Source organism: Chlorocebus sabaeus, chromosome 20, assembly GCF_047675955.1.
Source record: "Chlorocebus sabaeus isolate Y175 chromosome 20, mChlSab1.0.hap1, whole genome shotgun sequence".
In the NCBI taxonomy this organism is placed as follows: domain Eukaryota; kingdom Metazoa; phylum Chordata; class Mammalia; order Primates; family Cercopithecidae; genus Chlorocebus; species Chlorocebus sabaeus.
The window spans coordinates 28,740,982-28,762,290 of record NC_132923.1 but is presented as its reverse complement, the minus strand read 5'-3'; the positions used below and the strand labels follow the sequence as shown (position 1 = coordinate 28,762,290).

Below are 21,309 nucleotides of genomic sequence, written 5' to 3'. Positions count from 1 at the left end.
AACTATGTTTATTTGCCCTCTCTTCAGATTTGCCCTCATTAACATGAAAGATTATATAAGAAAAAACCAAGATCTTATTTAATTACAAGATACATTTGAATTTTTAGAGGCCCTTGAAAAACACCTACATATTTAATTTCAGAGCAATTTAAACTTACAAAGGCATTTAACAAATATCTAAAATTATTTCCCTCTTGTTTATTGCTACTAATAACAGTGGTTATATAGTTATTTATATATTCTTCCAGATTTATTGAGCACTAGTGCTGGTCATTGTGCTGATCCCCAGGAATCAACAGTGAATAAAATGTAAGTGGCCCCTGCCATCGTGAAGCTTAGATCTAGTAGAAAAATCAGTCATGTCCAGGCACGATGGCTCACGCCTGTAATTCCGGCACTTAGAGAGGTCGAGACGAGTGGACCACCTGAGGTCGGGAGTTCGAGACCAGCCTGGCCAACATGGTGAAACTCCATCTCTACTAAAAATACAAAAATTAGCCGGGCGTGGTGATGGGCACCTGTAATCCCAGCTATTCAAGAGGCTGAGGTGGGAGAATCACTTGAACATGGGAGGTAGAGGTTGCAGTGAGCCAAGATCATGCCATTACACTCCAGCCTGGATGACAAGAGTGAAACTCCATCTCAAAAAAAAAAAAAAAAAAAAAAAGAAAGAAAGAAAAGAAAAATCAGTCACAAAAACAATATTTAAAAGGATAAGATGTATACAAGGGGTATTTGGAAACCAAGAAACAAAAGAAAATGGCAAGTTCCAACTCTAGAAGAAAAAAATGGTGTGATAAATTCTGGGAATGGCTGTTTATGGAATGAGCGAGAGGAGGGAGTTGAGGCTGGGAAGGGCGGCAGGGTCCACGCTCCAAGCATGGGGAAGCATTCTAAGGGTTACAAAGGGGTTCACTCAGTAAGATTACTGTTTTGGCAGACATGGACAGTCATGCTATCCATAAAAGAGAACTGGAAATAATCCAAATAACTGATTCCACAAACAGAGAGCATATTAATAAGATGGACTATTCCTCATTTTCACAACTACATGCTACTCCATTATCACTTCCTATGTGACCTTGAAGAAATTGCTCAGTGTCTTCTAAAATTCTTCACCTATAATAATTATGTTCTATTACTGGATCCCTCAGCTACCTAAGGGAAATAGACATTAATAATACTAACCATAATAGTATTTAGTGAAAGGTGTTTTGCCACTCTTTTATTAAGAGTTTACAACGTTCAAAGCTCTGAGGCAGGAATTTGTCATATTTTATCTTATCAAATCATGACAGCAGCCTACAGCATAGACAGTGGTGGCCTCCAGAGGAAGCCAAGGGAACCCAGAAGTAAAAGAGCCTGCCCTAGATCATCCAGCTAATTAACAGCAGATCCAAAATTTGAACTCTAAAGCCTACATCCTTTTCACTATAAAATGCCACCCGTGATCACAGACAAAATGGAGACTTAGAGATCACTGAGCTTATCGGCAACAGAGCCATGTGGAATGCAGGTCTCCCAGTTCTGGGTAGAGTGTTACACACATGAAATTGTCAACAGACAAATCGACAGATTAAAATATGCCAATTATATCATTTTTTAAAGCCACAATATTTCAAGTCTTATATTCAATGAGTCTAATAAAACATCTGCACAAAGATGACTACAACAGAGAAGAAAAGTTTGCCATAGACCAGCAAAGTCACAGAGTTCCAAAAGAACTGTGGGGAACGCCCTGTACTATGAGAAGATCAGGTAATGGAGTGGGAGAGGAGAAGGGAAAGAATCTCACATGATTACTAACTGTCCACTACGTCTCTGGTGCTGTGCTAGGTATCTGGCCCATCTGAGCTCACTTACTTTTCACAACACTCTGCAGTAAGAATTATCCCCACTTCATAAGAAAGACAATTAATATGTTGAGAGATTAAGGAATTCGCCCACAGTCATTCACCTAATGGTGCATAATTTGAACCCAGGTCTGGCCGATCCTAAAGTCCATATTCTTCCAAGAGAACATGCTGTCACCCACTGCGGAACAACTGGCAGAATATCATAATTTTTTCATCCTATGATTTAAAAATAACATCTAGCATTCTCATTCAACCAACATTAAGGTCAATGTGAAGGACTCATTAAATATTCACTCAATGGCCATTCGTGGGAGCAGTCACTCTGTGCCAGGTACTGAGCCAAGAACAGGAAACTGACAAACAAACAGTCCCTAATTTCATGGAACTCGCAACCTAGGAGTAATAACTTATGGTGACACTTAAACATACATGAATACTCATACTCTTGGGAATTTGGGACACATTTTTGTTATCTGGCTTAAAATAGCAAAACATCTCTCTTAGGAACTCAGTAATGCTGAATGGCCAAGTTTTGGATAGCTGTGGAATTACTCCTTTAAGCATCAGATCTTTGATTTCATAATTTTCATTAATCATTTTGCAATGCTTTTTCAATTCTCCCAGGACATTCTAAGCTCCAAAGTCTGAGACCCTGTACCCCTACCTTTACAGATTCCCCTAAACTACTGCATCCAAAAAACGAAAAGCATACATGAGTGAGAGAAAATAAGGTCTTCATAATAAGTGCTTCATATGAGAAATTCTGAACAGAAGTACTTCCTAATCTTGTAAAAAAAAAAAAAAAAAAAAAAGTTTAAGAGAATAAACATGATTTAAACTTCTCTTGAGGGCCCAGGTCATTAGTGTTCTGTAATGAAAACCTGCATTGAGACTGGTTCTGGCAAACTAAATGACCTTGGTCAAACCATTGTATACACATCAGAGGACTTAGACTGCTCATTTTTAAAACCAAGTTGCTGAACTAGAATTATCTGTAAGATTTTTTTCAGCACTATAATTGTATATAACTCTTTCAACAATAAAGCTGGCCGGGCGCAGTGGCTCATGCCTGTAATCCCAACGCTTTGGGAGGCCGAGGTGGGCAGATCACCTGAGGTCAGGAGTTCAAGACCAGCCTGGCCAACATGGCAAAACCCCATCTTTACTAAAAATACAAAATTAGCTGGGCATGGTGGTATGTGCCTGTAATCCCAGCTACTCAGGAGGAGGCTGAGGCAGGAGAATCGCTTGAACCCAGGAAGTGGAGGTTGCAGTGAGCTGAGATCATGCCACTGCACTCCAGTGTGGGTGAGAGAGACTCCATCTCAAAAAAATAAACAAACAAACAAAACAAAACAATAAACTGAATTGCCACAATGGTTCATTCAAATAGGACCATTCTAGTCCAAGATTAATATGGTTTTTTAGTTACTGAACTCATGTTTTACAATATTTACTACTGCAAACTTAGCTTTCAACTATGCTTCATTCCCATTTTAACTTACGACCTATATCCCCTTAGACTTAAACAGGCTTAATGAAAAGGAATGGAAACTACAATTTCTACTATAACATGCTGCCTCACAAGCTTATTAGAATAGCATATTAATTAAAAGTCCTTAAGCTCAAAGTTACAATCTAGAAACTCTCTAAACATTTGCATAAATGAAATTTAGCTTGTTGCATTTATATGTAGTTTAAGAAACATTTTATGTTACATTCCCTTTTTTTTTTTTACATCTAATTCATTTATTTTTCAACAATTACTTATGAAAAATCTTTTTTTTTTTTTTTTTTTTTTTGAGACAGGGTCTTGCTTTGTTGCCCAGGCTGGAGTGCAGTGGCATGATTATGGCTTACTGTAGCCTTGGCCCTGCAGGCTCAAGAGATCCTTCCACTTCAGCCTCCCAAGCTGCTGGGAGTACAGGCATGTGCTACTGTGCCCAGCTAATTAAAAAAAAAATTCTGTAGAGATGAGCCTCTATGTTGCCAAGGCTGGTCTTGAACTCCTGGGCCCAAACTATCTGCCCACCTTAGCCTCCCAAAATGCTGGGATTATAGGCCTGAACATTCTTTTCTTAAACAGTGTCTCTGGAAGCACCCAAATCTTTTGTGTTACCACTCATTCTGAGCTCCAGAGCTCTCAATTCCTGCTTCCCTCTTACTGAGGATGAATTAATTGCTATATTTTACGGAATCCCAAAGTACATGTATGGACACACACACAGTTCTATTTGTCATAATAATCTGAACTTATGCATTTCTTGTGTGGCTGACTGAACTAAGTTTACTAACTTTCCTTAGCCAACAAATGCTTTCTCATATTTGAAGGTTTTCTGCTAAACTTACATTTTGGAGTATTGATAAGTGATGGAATTACACTAGACCAACTTTCTCTATAAGGTATGGCCTATATGATTAAGAGAAAGTTGCACTAGTGAACCACAACATTACTGAAAACAGGCTTGCAAAAATAAGCAGATGCTGTGAGCTGGTTGCAAGAGGGGACAAACAGCCTCGGTGCTGCTGGGAACTGAAAAACGTGACTTGAGAGCTTTTGGTTCATCGAAAACGCTCCCCAAGCATACCACTGGTTTCTGGAAACTAGAAACCAAAAAAAAAGGTACTTCTACTCTATAGTGTCCAACTTCTGAGAATCAGAGTTCTCATAGCACCTGGTTCTGAGATTCTAATTTATTAAACATCCACTTCAAGACCCAAAACTCTCTCTGGGAATCAGAAGGCAAAAATGTGCATACAAATGTAACTTGTAAAGTTTGGCACAGTTGCTACTGCTACTTCTAGTAACAAATAGTCATCATTGTAGCGTGTGGAATGGGGCGAACTGAGGACAAGTCAGGGTTCAGGAGGACTGGGTGGTAATGATGAGGACTAGTTGAGCTTGCTGGTACGAAGGGAGTTAGGGATTCAGGGTGTCTGGGATTTGGAGGGTTGGAACATGACCAGGTGAATGACAGGAAGCCAAGAGGGTGTTGTTATGAGGCACTGCAAAGAGGTGAATGAAAGCAGGGTCAAGTTGCAGTGAACACAGACAGTAAAAACAGGGTGGTAAGCCACCTTCTCCAACAGCTCTCTGCTGCTCACGGGCAAGGGCAGCAAAGCCTAAGAAGAAGGAGGGTGCTCTAGGAGTCAGGTGACTGGCAAATCTCATGTTACAGAAGGTGCAGGGAATTGGAGTAAAAATGGAAAGGCTGACCATAAATTCTGACAGGACTTAGGAGTATAGTCAAGACCAGACGGACCAGGAGAGGAGAGAGATCAGTCAACTAAAGAGCACAGGGAGGATGGCTCAGTAGGTGTGAGGGAGGCAGAAGTAGCAAGTCTAGAGGTTACAGAAGGGAAAGAGAGCAAGCATCTTTACTTACAGCACTTTAGATGCCCATTAAGCATTTTGATTCTACAGTTTTTGCTCCCTGAACTTTCAAGATATTCAAGAGAATAGAACATCATCTCATGCTCCAGCCTATCCACCAAAGACAGGTACTTTAATATCTTTCCTGACAAATGCAAATGGTACCGCCAGATTTCCAGTACTGATGTTATTAAGGGTCCTACATCATTGTTCAGAATAGCTTTTTGTTAGAGACATCACTGAGATCTGAATATCTTTTCACATTCTTCATCTCACATAACTCTCTCTCCACTCAGTTTTATTTCTCAAACCTTCTTCCTCTGTAGTAACCATTCATGTCTCTGTCCTCTTCTTGGTCTCATCTCTCTCACCCAGCTGCATGTACTTTTGTACCAGTCTTATAACATCCAATAACTTTATTTTTGCATTCTTGCAAAAGCCTGACTCCCAGATGAACCCCATTTTCTCTTCGTCCCCTAAAAATGGGAACTTCATATGATTTATCTCTATGCTTTTGTGCCCTGTACAAATTTCTACAGAAAGGAGAGAAATACAAAAGCAAAAACTGACAAATGGGATCTAACTAAAGAGCTTCTGCACAGTGAAAGAAACTCTCAACAGAGTAAACAGACAACCTAGAGAATGGTAGAAAATTTTTGCAAACTGTGCATCTGACAAAGGCCTAATATCCAGCATCTACAAGGAACTTAAACAAATGTACAAGAAAAACACAAACACCATTAAAAAGTGGGCAAAAAACATGAATAGACAATTCTCAAAAGAAGACATACATGCAGTCAACAAGCATATGAAAAAAAGCTCAACATCACTGATCTTCAGAGAAATGCAAATCGAAACCATAATGAGATACCATCTCATATTAGTCAGAATGGCTATTATTAAAAAGTCAAAAAAAAAAAAAACATGCTGACAAGGTTATGGAGAAAAAGAAACACTTATACACTGTTGGGAGTGTAAATTAGTTCAACATTTGTGGAAGACAGTGTGGTGATTCCTCAAAGACCTAAAGAAAGAAATACCATTTGACCCAGCAATCCCATTACAGGATATACACCCAAAGGAATATAAATTGTTCTAGTATAAAGACACATGCACACATATGTTCACTGCAGCACTATTCACAATACCAAAGGCATAGAATCAACCTAAATGTCCATCAATGATAGACTGGATACGGAAAATGTGGTCCATATACACTGTGGAATACTATGCAGCCATAAAAAACGAACGAGATCATGTCTTTTGCAGAGACATGGATAGAGCTGGAGGCCATTATCCTTAGCAAATTAATGCAGGAACAGAAAACCAAATGCCACATGTTCTCACTTATAAGTGGGAGCTAAATGATGAGATCACATGGGCACACAGAGGGGAACCACACACACTGGGGCCTATCAGACAGTGCAGGGTGAGAAGCGGGAAAGGATCAAGAAAAATAACTAATGGGTACTAGGCTTAATACCTGGGTGATGAAATAATCTGCACCACAAACCCCCATGACACACATTTACCGATGTAACAAACCTGCACATGTCCCCCTGAACTTAAAATAAAGTTATATATATATATACACACACACACACACGTATGTGTGTGTGTATATATATATAATTCAACCTAAAAAAAAGAAAGAGAGAAATACCTTGAGCCATGCACTCACATAAAAAAATTCATTTTGTGACATTAGTGGCATAATGTACACATCAGCAAAATTAACTATGTATCCAGAAAAGCATTACCCACCTACCAAACTTTAGCCATGCCCATTCACTCTAACACAAATGGCTTCATTCCCATCCACTCTTTTATAAGGGAAAATATGAAGTAAAACCCATACTGTATAGCCAAAAGGAACACAGGGTCAGGGATTGAGTTTCATTCACATTTGAATACCCAGCATCTACCGCAAAGTCCAACATTTAGCAGACAATGTGATGATTTAAATAACTGCTTCACTTGCACAAATTTCCATGAAAACAGAACCAAACAGAAAGTAGAGGGGCTATAAAATTACCAAAAAGCAAATAATCCACAAACTAATCAGACTATAAAATAACAGAAAACAGGTTTCGTCATTTTAGATGTTTCATTTTAATAGAACAACTTTCAGTGCAAAATAATACAATCTCATTTTACATTTCCAGGCCATGCCTTGTTTTTTGACAGCACTCTTCCAGTCATTTCCTCATGCAATTTGCCATCTATCCACTGAATAAGGCAGCAGGAATGGGAAACTTGGCCGAATTTGGAATTAGGACAGTTGGACTGAAGTCCTGTCTTCACCACTTCCTGTCTGTGTGACCTTGAGAAAAGCCCTTTAGCCAGGGCACATCTCCATTTCCTCCTCTGTAGAGCAGTGATAAGATCTTATTCTTCCTGTCTCATAGACATGAGAATTGGGGAGGCAGTGGGGAGAAGGAAGGAAACAATCTTACCAAGCACCTACCATGTACCAGGCATTTAAGTATTTTCATTCTCACCACAATCCTGCAAAGAAATTCCACAATTTCTTGCCTATCAGATGAGAAAACAGATTCAATAAGTAAAGTAACTTTCCCAGGGGCAGTGTTGTTAAGTGCCAGCGCTGGGATTCAATCATTTCTGCCTGATCCCTGATCATGAAACCATAATGCTGCCTAGATGTGTAAAACATTTTAGTTGCTATTTGGTGTATTATTGCACATGTAAGCATCCACTGCTATTGCTGTAAGTACAGAAGCCAGAGGCAAAGAGAAGGAAACACGAAGGTCACACAGCCTGTCAGAGACAGAGCTGGAACTAGAACCCAAGTCTCCTGACTCCTGACCTTAAGTGTTCCCATTAAACCATGCTGCCCCCATACTCCCAGGAAAAGGCATAGGGAAGCACGACGCTTGTTTATTCATACCAGCTGTTACAGATCTATTTTAAGACGGGCACTTTGAAAACCATGGAAGGTGAGTATCAAATATATCATTAAATATTCCATATTAATTGACCCTTTAAAGAACTCTTATGTGAGTAGCATGCGCTGCTGGCTTCCTGTTAAGCAAGCAACTCGAAAGCTGACTACACTTCTTGCAACACAGATTTTGAAAGCACATTCAGACAGCGGCACAAAACACAATTTAAAAATAATTGGCCGGGTGCGGTGGCTCAAGCCTGTAATCCCTGCACTTTGGGAGGCCGAGACGGGCGGATCACGAGGTCAGGAGATCGAGACCATCCTGGCTAACACGGCGAAACCCCATCTCTACTAAAAAATACAAAAAACTAGCCGGGCGAGGTGGCGGATGCCTGTAGTCCCAGCTACTTGGGAGGCTGAGGCAGGAGAATGGCGTAAACCCGGGAGGCGGAGCTTGCAGTGAGCTGAGATCCGGCCACTGCACTCCAGCCTGGGCGACAGAGCGAGACTCCGTCTCAAAAAATAATAATAATAATTTTACATGGAAATCAAAAGGAACTACTTTGCTGTTGATGGTTCTATCCACTAAATGCCCAAGATTAAGGAAAACCAGAATGTCAACTTGTGACTGGCTTTAACACCATGCAAGGTCTATGTTAACAGAGGATGAAAAATATGGTAAAATAACGCTCCAAATAATAGCTAACAATAGGTTGTCTGTGAATTTACAAAAAAAAAAATTTATAATAGGAAAAAATGCCATTATCAAAGCACATCATTTTAAACAGTGTTCCTGCTTCCCAGAGAAATGTAGGCACTCCTAACTCCAGAATAGAGCATTAAACCATGTGCTTGAGACCAGCTGTCACAAGGCACAACATTAAAAGGCCAAAAAGGAACAGCTACACTCACTTTCTCTCTTCCCCTCATTAACTTTCCTTAGTTTTCCTGATTTCCTTTCCTTTTCCCATTACATACCTGTCAAAAGTCTAACACCCATTTTATACTGAATAGTGTGATGAATATGTATGAAATCATCCAGATACATTCAGTATCCTGAGGCAAATTTTTTGTTGTTGTTGTTTTGTTTTTTGAGATGAAGTCTTACTCTGTTGCTCAGGCTGGAGTGCAGTGGGATGATCCTAGCTCACTGCAACCTCCACTTCCCGGGTTCAAACTATTCTCCTGTCCTGAGGCAAAATTTTAACTAAATATCCGACTAGTAAGGAGGTGCTATTAACAACAGCCACAAGGCCAATCAGAACACTGCTCCAAGGGAGCCCCACACAAGAGCAAAATACAATGCAGGGGAAAAATTCATTTCAGTCCTCATTGCAGTTCACATTCAGATGTGCCGATAGCCTTGTGACGAGAATTCAGTTCACTCTTAATGTTCTAATTCTAAGTTTGGCTCTACTACAAACCATTTGTTAGTGCAGGTTACTAAACCCCTCTTAGCTTCAGAGTATCCACCACATGGGGATAAATAACAGTGCCTGCCTCATGGTGTTGGACAATTAGATGAGACAATGCATGGAAGGTTTTAGTAACTGCCTTGTATGCTTCCACAGAAGCAGTGATAATCATTATAGTAAAAAATAGTTAACATCTATTGGGCACTTGTTATAAGTCAGTCACATTAATTAATTCAGCTAGCCCTCACAAGAACCCTAGGAGGTAGGTTCTTTTATCTGGCCTATTTTAGCAATGAGGAAGCTAAAGAACAGACAGATAAGACAGGTTTAGTCACTTTCTGAGAGTCACTCAGTTCGTAAGCGGTGAAGTAATGTTACCTGCTATTATTAGTAATGGCACTTAACAAGTATTTTTGGTTTTTAATGACAGTCAGTGCTGACTGTGTTTTTTTTTAAAATTTGTATACGTTTGAAAAAGTAGTAAATAAAGTGTCACCATTGTCATCCCATTGATGAATTTAATCTATGCCTATTTACATACGCCTATTAGGTATGACTCCCTGTGTCCATTTCTACTGCTGTATATAAAGGAATTAGCCTATGGCATCCTCAATCAAGTCAAAGCCTGGAAGGGAGACAGATAAGGAAAAAAAAAACTGCAAAACAGCAAGAAATGCTGCATTCCACCAGACACTGTGGCACAAAGCAGCATGTGCTCAGCCACACCTGGGAGAAAAGACAGGGAAGACAATACAAAGATGACTCTTGAACTGAATCTTCAAGTAGACAAATGAAAAAGGAACTTCAAGTACAGAAAAAGGTATATGCAATAGCACAGAGACATTTAACAGCATAGTGTTTTCAAGAAACTGCAAAAAGGTCAGGAGTACAGAGTGGAGAAGAGGTTTGAGAGATGAAGCAGGACAAGACCATGAGCTCTTGCATACTAAGGAGGTTGGATTTTATCCCATGGTCCATTAGGAACCACTAAAGTTACAAGGAGGTTGTCTGACCACCTGCCCCAGTAGCTCAGATCAAACCCTAGGCATCCTTAGCCACTTTCCATCACACCCAATGTTCATCCACATGTTTCTATCTCTACCTTGAAAATATATCTTACATCAAATGAAGGGGAGAACGGTATACATGCATGCAAATGGGAAAAATCCAAGAGAGAAGTGATGATACAGAAGAGCATCGGGGTAACAGTGAAGGAGAAACTTGCCTTGGCCAGGAGCACTGTTAACTAACTCATAGTGCAGGAGAGAAGGCATCATCTACGAGCACAGATGCAGGAAGGTGGGAGCCTGAGGAAGCTGTCTTCCAATTTTGTTTTTTCTCAGTGGAATAGGAAGTAAGGTTACGAGTTGAGAGAAAGAAGGGAGAAATGGGTGATGAAGGTTTAAGGAAACAAAAAAAGGTACTACAGAATGACCTGGGAGAGTCAAAAAGTAAATGGTCTCAGGCAGTTCTCAAACTTTTTTTTTCCTCAGGGCCCCTTTCCACTCTTAAAACGTGATTGAGAATCCTCAGCAGCTTTTGTTTGAGGTTTCATAGCTATTAATGTTTAACTTATTAGAATTCTAAACTGATAAGCCTTTGAAACATACACAAGCATATATTCTACAGTCAACCACAGCAACGGCATGGGCACTATCACACAGCCTTTGGAAAACTCCTCTATACACACATTACAAAATGAGAATGAGGGGAAATAATTTATTATTATTAGATTATAAATAAAACTATAAACAGAGTTTTGAAATTGTGGGATCCCTAAAAGCATTTCAGGGACTGCCAGTAGTTCTAGACCATTTGAGAGCATTAGAGAAATGTAATCAGATGATTGGATGGCCCAAGATGCCCACTTGAGGTTAGGGATCGTGAACTTAAAGTGTAATGCGGGTTTTCCTCCATTACATTCAGCAGCTCAGTTGAAAGCAGGAAATAAGTAATTCAATAAGTTGAATTTAACCAGGGTTTTGTTTATCCAAACAAGCAGGACAAATCAAGGGAAATCAGAGAATTATAATAGCTATAGTATTTAAGCTAAGTAGGAAGGAAATGAAAACTGAAGCAGGCAGTTAAGAGGTGGTAGAAGCAATGAGTTCAAAGGATTGTTGGGTTTTAGGTATTAGTAGAATAAACCCAAAAGAAAGGGGTATTAAGAGAGTGGGATGCATGAAACTGAGCAGAGAGAGGGTAACTGGTAATAACTTCCAACTCAGAGTCCAAGACAGAATGTGCTCCCTTTCTCACTAAAATGTGCCCCTTCTTTATAACACTCCTGTCACCTGATGCTGAAACCTGAGTCTCAGCCTAGATACTTTCCAGTCTTTCTCTGTATCTAAAAGGTTGCAAAGTCCCATCCATCCCAACTCATAATTATCACTTTAATCCTTTTTGTTCCTCATAATCCCTCTATTCGCCTCCTTTCTCTGGCCTCATCTTCTGTTGAATGACTTCAGTACCAGTCCTGCTCACACCTACTTTTGTCCCATCCAATCCACCCCTCTCTATTGGGAGTGAACTTTCTACAATGATCAGACTTCATACCTATGGAGCAACTGTAACTATAGAGGCAGAGGTGTAAAACAGGCAGACTGAAGCTGTCAGTATGAATTTGGGATTCAGCAAGGTAGGTACTACCGCAGATGTCATGAGATGCTACAGGGAGGCAAATATGAAATGAAAACACAACTAAAGAGAAAACTCTAAAATGTTTAAGACATTTTTCAATAAAGAGAAGCTAGCAAACAAACAAACAAACAAAAACTGAGAAGGAATAATAAGAGGTACAAGAGAACCAGGAGAGTATGGTGTGGTGAGAGTAAAGGGAAGAGAGAGTTTTAGGAGAAGGGGATGATCACTAACGTCAATTGCCACAGAGGATTCGAGAATAATAAAAACAATCCACTGTATTTGAAAATTTAAAAATATGTGGTGATCTATACTAGATCAACTCCATTTGTATTGCAAACATGATATAATTTTCTCTATCTTAAAAAAAAAAAAAAAAAAAGACACCGTCTCATTTCCTCACTCTGGCAAGCCATGGAATTGCACCTCACCAAGAGGGTTTCAGTACTTCATTGCCTTACCCCAGGCTCTGTTTTCTAGAGAACTTAGATTAAGCCAACAATCGTGCAGACAAAACAAGAGCTTAAGATGCCTAAAGATGCCATAACTACTTTACATGAAAAGATCCTGATTGGTGTTGAGTTTAAAATTATGCTGGCAGATTATCCAAGAAAATAACCTAACAAATGGCAAAGAGGTTACTGACTTCTGAGAAGACTAAGGAATGACATTATTCTGAACGAACTGACTAAAAATGTTACTAGGCACACCATTCTTTTTGGAAAGTAACAGTTCTTCCTCCTTCCCTTTTGTATAACCCAAAAATCTGTAAGTCACACCACCTTGTATGGGAGGAGGGAGTGTGTAGACATGTATTTGGAATGCATACCTCAATGCTAAAACTAATAATCATAGTTGTTTAAAACAATGTATGGTTGTGTATAGCAGAAACTATTTAACCCTTTATTTAAAATAATAGCAGCATCAAAACTCAATTTAGAAGGAAATCTCACAGGCAATAGTGATTAATCATTTTAGAAACGCTGCATCACCAACACTAGGTGTTCAAAGGGCAACACTATGAAAACACATGGCAATCAATGACTCTAAGTTCCAGTGGTATTCAGAATAGTCACAATCTGAACAAAAAGATGATGTTAAAACACTTTAAATTTTAGTTATATTTTCTTTATTATTATACTTTAAGTTCTGGAATACATGTTCAGTACGTGCAGGTTACATAGGTATACATGTGCCATGGTGGTTTGCTGCACCCACCAACCTGTCATCTCTGTTATGTATTTCTCCTATGCTATCCTTCCCCTTGCCCCCCAACCCCTGACAGGCCCCGGTGTGTGATGTTCCCCTCCCTGTGCCCATATGTTCTCATTCTTCATATACAGAGGTATCTTTTCACATACATACACATATACACGAGAGTACCATATGAGAAAATCTGTCCATCTAAAGGAGCTCTTTTAATAGGTATAAAATAAGAATTGTGTAATAAGAAAATAAACTATATCTAGGCTGGGCACAGTGGCTTACAGCTGTAATCCCAGCACTTTTGGGAGGCCAAGACGGCCTGATGACCTGAGGTCAGGAGTTCAAGACCAGATTGGCCAACATGGTAAAACCCCATCTCTATTAAAAATATAAAAATTAGCCAGGCATGGTGGCACACACCTGTAATCCTAGCTATCTGGGAGGCTAAGGCAGGAGAACTGGTTGAACCCAGGAGGCAGATCTCACCACTGCACTCCAGCCTGGGTGACGGAGCAAGACTCTGTCTCTAAAATTAATTAATAAATTAATTAACCCATATCTTGATTTCTTTTCCCCTAGTAGCCACTACCCCATTTTCCTGTTCTCTTTACAGCAAAATTACTCCCTAAAGAGATTTCTATAATGCTGTCTCAACCCTCTCTTATTATCAGGTGTTTGCCTACCACATCACCAAATCTGGTTTTGTCAAGGTCACCAAGGAACCTTACATTGTTTAAATCTTCTATCCTCAGGCCTTATTTCACTTGATCAGCAGCATTTGACATGTCATCACTCCTCCCAGAAATACTCTGTTCACTTGGTTTCCCTCCTACCTCATGGCCACTGCCTCTTAACTCCTTCACAGGTTCTCCCCATCTCTCTACCCTCAAGAACAGGCATGCTACAATGGCTCACTCAGACTTTTTCTTTTTTCTTCACTACTTCCTGCATGGTATCACCCAGTCTCACGATTTTAAATACCATCTTCACCTTGATGACTCCAAACTTTATATCTACATCTCCAACTCCTTGCTAGGCATACCCATCTAGATGTCTACTAGGCATTTCAATCATAACTAGCTCCAGATATTCCTTCCCATCTCCCCACGTACACCCCAACACCATACTTCCTCTAGTCTTCTCCATCTCAGTGAATGGGAACTTCATCATCCAGTTTCTCAGGTCAAAAATTCTGGAGACAAACTTGACTCTTCTCTTCTCACATCCCTAATCTAGTCCATCAATAAATCCCTGCTGGCTCCACCTTTGGAATATATTCAGAGCCTACTCTTCCCACCATCTGCCCTGCTAGTGCTCTGGTAAGAGTTGCCATTATCTCTTGTCTGAATGATGTATTAGCCTGGCCACTTCTATCCCTGCTGATCTCCAGTCTGCTCTCAATGTGGTAGCCAAAGTAACTGTAGGAAAGGTAAATCAGGGCTGGGTGCAGCAGCTCACACCTGTAATCCTAACACTTTGGGAGGCCAAGGCAGGTGGACTGACTGAGCTCAGAAGTTGGAGACCACTCCGGGCAACAGAGTGAAACCCCCTCTCTACTAAAATACAGAAAAGTAGCCACCAGGAGTAGTGGCACGTGCCTGTAGTCCCAGCTACTCAGGAGGCTCAGGAATGAGAAACACTTGAGCCTGGGAAGCAGAGGCTGCAGTGAGCTGAGATCGGGCCACTGCACTCCAACCTGGGCTACACAGTAAGACTCCATCTCAAAAAAAAAAAAAGAAAAGAAAAGAAAAGAAAAGGTAAATCAGGCCATATCACTCCTCTGCTCAACCCTCTGTTGACCTCTCATTTCACTCAAAGTGAAATCCAAAGTCCTTAAAGTGGCTGACAAGTCCTAAAAATTGAGCTTCCATTTTCTCTCTGACTTCATGTTTCCCACTCTTTCCCACACTCACTCTCCTCCAGCCATACTGACCCTGCTGTTCCTCCAGCACGCCCGCCATTTAATGACCTCAGGAGCTTTGCATTTGGTATTCCCTCCGCCAGGAATATTCTTTTTTCCAAACACTGACATTCCCGTGTTCCCTCACTCACTTCAGGTCCCACCTAATTGTCACTCCCTCAGAGAGGACTTTCTTGACTACCTTCTATAAAATTGTATTACATTTCTTTCTAGCTAACTCAGCTTCAAATGGGTTCATAGCACATTATACACAAATATATATATAATTATATATAAAAATATAAATATATAAATAATTATATAGTCATTTATTTATGGTTCAACTCTACTAAAATCCAAATCCCTTTAGGGCAGGGACTTTGTTGAGTTTGTCCAAGACAGTGTCTAAAACAGTCCCTGGAACATAGTAGGAACAAGTAAATATTCATTGAAGGAATCCTTGAAGTCTGAATTATTCATTTAGACAATTCAAAGTTTACATATACTGTCCATAGTGGCCAGTAAACTCACTAAATGTATTACCCCTACTATAAAGCATAGTATAAAACAAAATTTTAAGTTTCAAACTAAGACTAAGGTACTCTCATTCATGATAGATCTAGGGGTGGTTATAGGCATTCATGAAGATCTTCTTAACCACTAAAAGTGACATCAAGCCAATAACTCATGCCCTTCCACAGGTACACCCCCCACCCTGCCCCAACCCCAGCATGTGCCGCCCACCCAGTACAGCTATCACCAGTAGGCTCTTCTCTTCCGGAATCATTCACGTGCTTTGTGTCCTGGCTAGAATACTGTTTGGGATGAAAAATAAATCTCAAATATAGACACTAAAATCTAACATATTCAGACACCAAATTTCTTAGACATTTACTGGCCAACTGCATTTTACTTAACTGTATTCTATAAGAACAAGAACCTGTTAAATGTATAACTGTGATTAATGTTTACCTTTTTAACCCATCATAAATAAAAACAAAAACTAAATCCGCATGACAAAAAATTCTTATTTTTGAACTGAAGATCATCCTCTTACCAGGATGGCAAGATCAAAAACAAACTGATGTCCACAGCCAGAAAGAATAAATAAGAAAACTGGGATCCCATCCATGCTTTTATTTTGAAAGATAATCAACTAACTTGTTAAGATTCCAAGAATCAGACCTATAATTGAGTAGTCATTATTTGCAGTTATTTATTTTTTTAAATGCAAACAAGGCAGAAGGCTAACAAATAATAGAAAGGCATCCCATTCACTGGAATAAACACTCATTTTAAAAGCCTGGTCATTTTATAGCCTCTTTCAGGAAAGCTAAACAGCCTACAAACAAAACATCAATAAATTAAAATTTCCTTTGTCAACATCTGCTCTTTACAGTCTCAATATGTCACAAAAGTCTGAAGTGACAGCTTCCAGTTATTTCTCAGCTTAGGATATCATGTGCTATAAAAAATAGTCTATTTCAAATTAATATCTTCAACAGAACCTAAGTCAAGTAGACAGAATGACTCTCAGACACACCAAAAAGCCACAAGTACTAGTAATGACATCTCTAATGCCAGGGGAATACATTCTCCTGGGACATGACAGGGTTGTACCAGGTTAATAGTTTATTCACTACAGCTAGAACCTTTCCCAAGAAAGCTATGAGTAGTTAGAGGCAAAATGTTTAGGGATATCAGCCCAAAGGAACCGGTAGGCCTCTACAATTCTTTTAAAATTTCTATTGAAATCTATCACTCTTAGTATAACAATAGCAGAAAAAATGTTTTACATAATTTTGCTAATAGTAAACATTTATTAAGTACATATTAAGTATATGTGCTAGGCACTATAAGCATGCTAAATATGTCAAGTTGTTTCATAAAATCATTTCAGAAATCTCATTTAAGGATTTAATGAGAACCTGCATGATACAAACTCATCTGCCTAGCATCCACTTGTTCAGCAGCCTTGCCTCTCTGCAATGAGGCCAAGAACCAAGAGGAAAGCAAAAGCAGACATCACCAGGTTCAGGTACTAGCCTTCTAGGATTCCCATTTGAGGGAAGTACCCTCTCATAGGACATTACAGGAGAAACTGTACTTAATTTGGAACCAGAAACCTCAGGGTTGAACAAACTTAAGAACTCAAAAGTGCAACGGCACAAAGAAAGTCATCAGCTGTCCTCCTTACCTTATTATAACCCAGTGATTTATCATCTGATGGCATAGTGTAATAATTCCTTTAGGGCAAGTATCCTGGTTTGCTCATTGTGCTACCTACCCCCAGTAGGGAACAGAACCCTTAGAGCATTGTATGTGCTCGATTTTCATCGATGCTTGTAATGACAACCTTTGGTCATCAGAAAGATTAAATTGCATCTAACATACTATAAGAGGAGAAGAGTGAAATACATTCAAAACAATTCTCATCCATTGTTAGCATTAAAATAAAGGCTCCAAGGTTTAAAAAGGACTCTTCAGCTGTCCAGAAAACGTGATTATTGAGAGCAACTGCTAAGAGTTCCGGGAAACAAGTTCCAGGAAATGTGCACAGTACTGTATTCCCTGCTTGGTGGGCCAAGGCATCCTGACCCACACTGCCTCCTGAGGCTACAGGCCAAGTGGAAAATGGGGATGTGTGAGAGTAGCTAACTGATTGCAGCTCCCACCATAATAGAAAAGTCTGCTAAACCCCTCAAAGGAATATCCAGAGTTGAGACAACTCTGAAGGGGTACCAAGAGGTAGCAATCAGCATGGAGGTTTATGGGGGTATAAAATAATTTATCTCACTTTTAAATACATATGGCTCTCCCCACTTCCATGCTTGTTCTTTCTTAGGGACTGCCCACCAGCAGGTTGAAGGCAAACAGGCAAGGAATGCAGAATCTGAAGTGCAGAGACGCTGATGAAACACTGACACCAAGAATCAGAGATGACTGTGTGTGCTTTAACTTTAAATACATACTTATTAAATCATATAAAGTCCGTTCCTTCTTAAAAGGCACTGCTCCGGTTGCTAAGCAGCTGAGGTTCTGCGTCATAGAGGATTAGTGCTGAAATGTGTCATGGAGAGGGCTCTGTCCTCTCCCTTTTAAGTTGAAAGCGGTTTGGTTTTTTTGTTTTAACATTCTGAAAGAGAAAGAGGCTGTGAACCAAGTTTAACATCCTTCTGTACAAAAATTTTCCGACAGGAAAAATAAACTACTTTTCCATTGAACTGTGACTTTTGAGCTGACTCTAGGGTGCACCCAACTTTCCAGAGGTGCCTGGCTTACCCCTCAAAGAGGCAGCGCCAGTCCCAGGAGCCCACCGGCACCACAGCACCTGAGCAGGGCACTGCAGGAAGGAAAGCGGAATCTCTAGTGAAACTTCTCATTTCCTGTCGCTGCTGAGACAGGCTGGACTCGCTCCTTCTCACATGGTTTAGGAAGAGCTGTAAACCGGAGCTTCCCGGCTGGCCACCAGCTCAGGGGTCCTGGGGGGGGGCCTCTGGGTTCTGCTCCCTGTTCTTCCCTTTGACCAGCGTCACTCCTGGACAGATAACGGGACCAAACGCCCTTCACTTCCTCGAGTCCTCATTTATGTCATGGTTCCTCTTTCAAGAAAACATGAGTACAAGACGCAAAGCAAAAGAAAAGACTAAAAGCAAATTACCCCATCACCTCCCCTTCGTTATTATAGGAGAGCTTGATCAAATTCCCTTTGTCGCGCCACACACACGCAGAGTAGGTGAAGGGCACCCTAAGACAACTTATTTCTTTCCCGCCTCACAGAAAGCCTTTACGAAATCCTCACACCATCTCCGGACGCAAGGCTTTCGCATTCAGCTTGAGGAGCTAAACCATTTCAAGCCAAGGTAGGAAAAGCCAAAGTGGTGCCGAAGTGGTCCTAAAGCAGAAGGCTGGGAGGCAGAGCAAGCTCAGCGCACCTAGACGTTTGCATTTACACAAAGAAATTAGCCGCACGATTAATGGGAGCTGCCGGCTGGAGGCGGGGCGCCCGCGCCGGCCTCCTCACCTGGGACATCTGCGGCCTCAGGTTGATCTCCTTCAGGTTGATGGAGTGCGCCCGGAGGTTGTTAAGCAGCTGGCAGAGCAGGACTCCATCGCGGAGGGTCTGCGCCAGGTCGAATACCTGCGCCGAGTCCCAGGTCACTCGGTGGTTGGCGGGCAGCACCTTGCAATGGATGAGCCACTGCGCACACTGCTTCCACGGCTCCATGCCCGACGGCTCTGGGACGCGGCCGGGCCGGGGCGGGCGGCGAGGCTGCGGCCGCCGCCGCCGCGGTTCCTCCGCGCCCCGCCGACACCAACAGCCGCCTGCCCTTTCCCCGAGCGGGATCGAGGGAGCAGGCGCCGCGGCCGGCGGGTCGCGGGCGCCGCGCTGGGCTCGGCTCCGGTCCCGGCCCGGGTGCGCCGCGACCCGGCCGCCGCTGCAGCGAGTCCCGCGCGCTCTCCGTGCGCCCCGGCCGGCTCGGCGGCGGCTGCCGCGCACAGGCTTCCTACTCCAGCGCCCGGCCCGCCACTGAGCATGCCCAGCGCGCCGGCCGGTCTCGCTGCGGTCCGCGAGTCCCCAGAGGCGCGGGTGGGAGCGCGCCGGCGGCCGGGGCTGGGGTCGGTGGCCGAGGGCGGGGCACGGGGGAGGGGCCGGCGGAGGGGGGCGGTGGCCACAAAGGGGATCCCGCGCCCCCGCCTGCAGCTTCACGGGGCTCACACAACCCCCGGCGTCCTGGGGCTTCTTTTGGGGCGGTTTCCCGGCTTTGAGGGGAGTGTGGCTGAATACTGGAATACGATGGGGTCCCCCAGGAATCCCTATAAAACAAATGCTCAAAGGAGCGACGGATTAATTGGTGCACCCAGACTCCCCAGAGAAATGAAAAAAGTGCCCAAAGCATCAGTAGAGGACGGAGCTGAAAGTTTTCGAAATCGTCGCCCGCTCGCCCCTTGCAGCTCTATCCCCTCCATTCTCTATAGCTGATTCCTCAATCTATTCCTCCTAGTTGCCCCTGGTGGTGTTTTGGCACCCTAAAAGTGAGTGACAGTGTGTGTGTGGAGACGCCTGCAGAAACCGCCCCCATCCCTGAGCCTATTTCCTCGCGAGGTGATTTTCACTTGGAGCTAGTTTCCCCCTCCCCTGTCAGGCTCGGAACCGTTCGCCGTTGCAGTTCTGGCTCTTTTGCTGACCCCACAAAAACCTGCCTGAGAAGGCCTGTGCCACGGTGCTAAACTGCGCATGCGTCGGCGACTGGCGGCCGGGTTTGAGAGCAAAACGCCCTGGGCAGCTCCTGCCGGGCAGTTCTGGGATCCTTAGTGAAAGTTGGAAGTAGACCCCGAGAACTTTTGCGCAGTACACAAGCAGTGCATTCGTGTTTCTTAAGTAAATCTTTTGGAGACTCTAAACCGTACCCCTTTTACTCCCACTGCACACTGCTCCTCAAAACCACAATTAATGTTTAAATTATTTGTGGCAAATTCTTGCTGTTCGATATGAATGTGGTCCTTCGTCACCCTTTTGAGATGCATTCACTTAAAATTAGAAAATAGGCCAGGCGCAGTAGCTCACGCCTGTAATCCCCGCACTTTAGAAGGCCAATGCGTGGAGATCACGAGGTCAGGAGATCAAGATCATCCTGGTTAACACGCTGAAAACCTGTCTCTACTAAAAATACAAAAAATTAGCCGGGCGTGGTGGCAGGCGCCTGTAATCCCAGCTACTCGGGAGACTGAGGCAGGAGAATCGCTTGAACCCGTGAGGCGGAGGTTGCAGTGAGCTGAGATGGAGCCACTGCACTCCAGCCTGGACGACAGAGCCAGACTCCGTCTCAAAAAAAAAAAAAAAGATGGGATTTTGGATAATTTAATTATATTTCTGTAGCCCAAATTTTTTATTACGAACCATACTTTATAAGCAGGCCAAAATATTATTTTTAAAAGAATGATCTGTTCAGGACAGGGATTGCGTCCTTTTTCGCTTGGCTGTGACAAGGATAGCACACTATGTACACTCA

General features: G+C 42.0%; 1 protein-coding gene across 1 annotated transcript in view; it reads right to left on the bottom strand.

The window, feature by feature from the left end:
* The window catches only part of VAV3 (vav guanine nucleotide exchange factor 3), a 404,297-nt gene extending 384,469 nt beyond the window's left edge, over positions 1-19,828 (bottom strand). The window contains exon 1 of the mRNA XM_007977771.3: positions 19,320-19,828. Within this exon, the coding sequence (XP_007975962.3) occupies positions 19,320-19,523 (204 nt within the window). The 5' untranslated portion in view covers positions 19,524-19,828. The remainder of the gene's footprint in view (positions 1-19,319) is intronic.
* Positions 19,829-21,309: the final 1,481 nt, after the last annotated feature.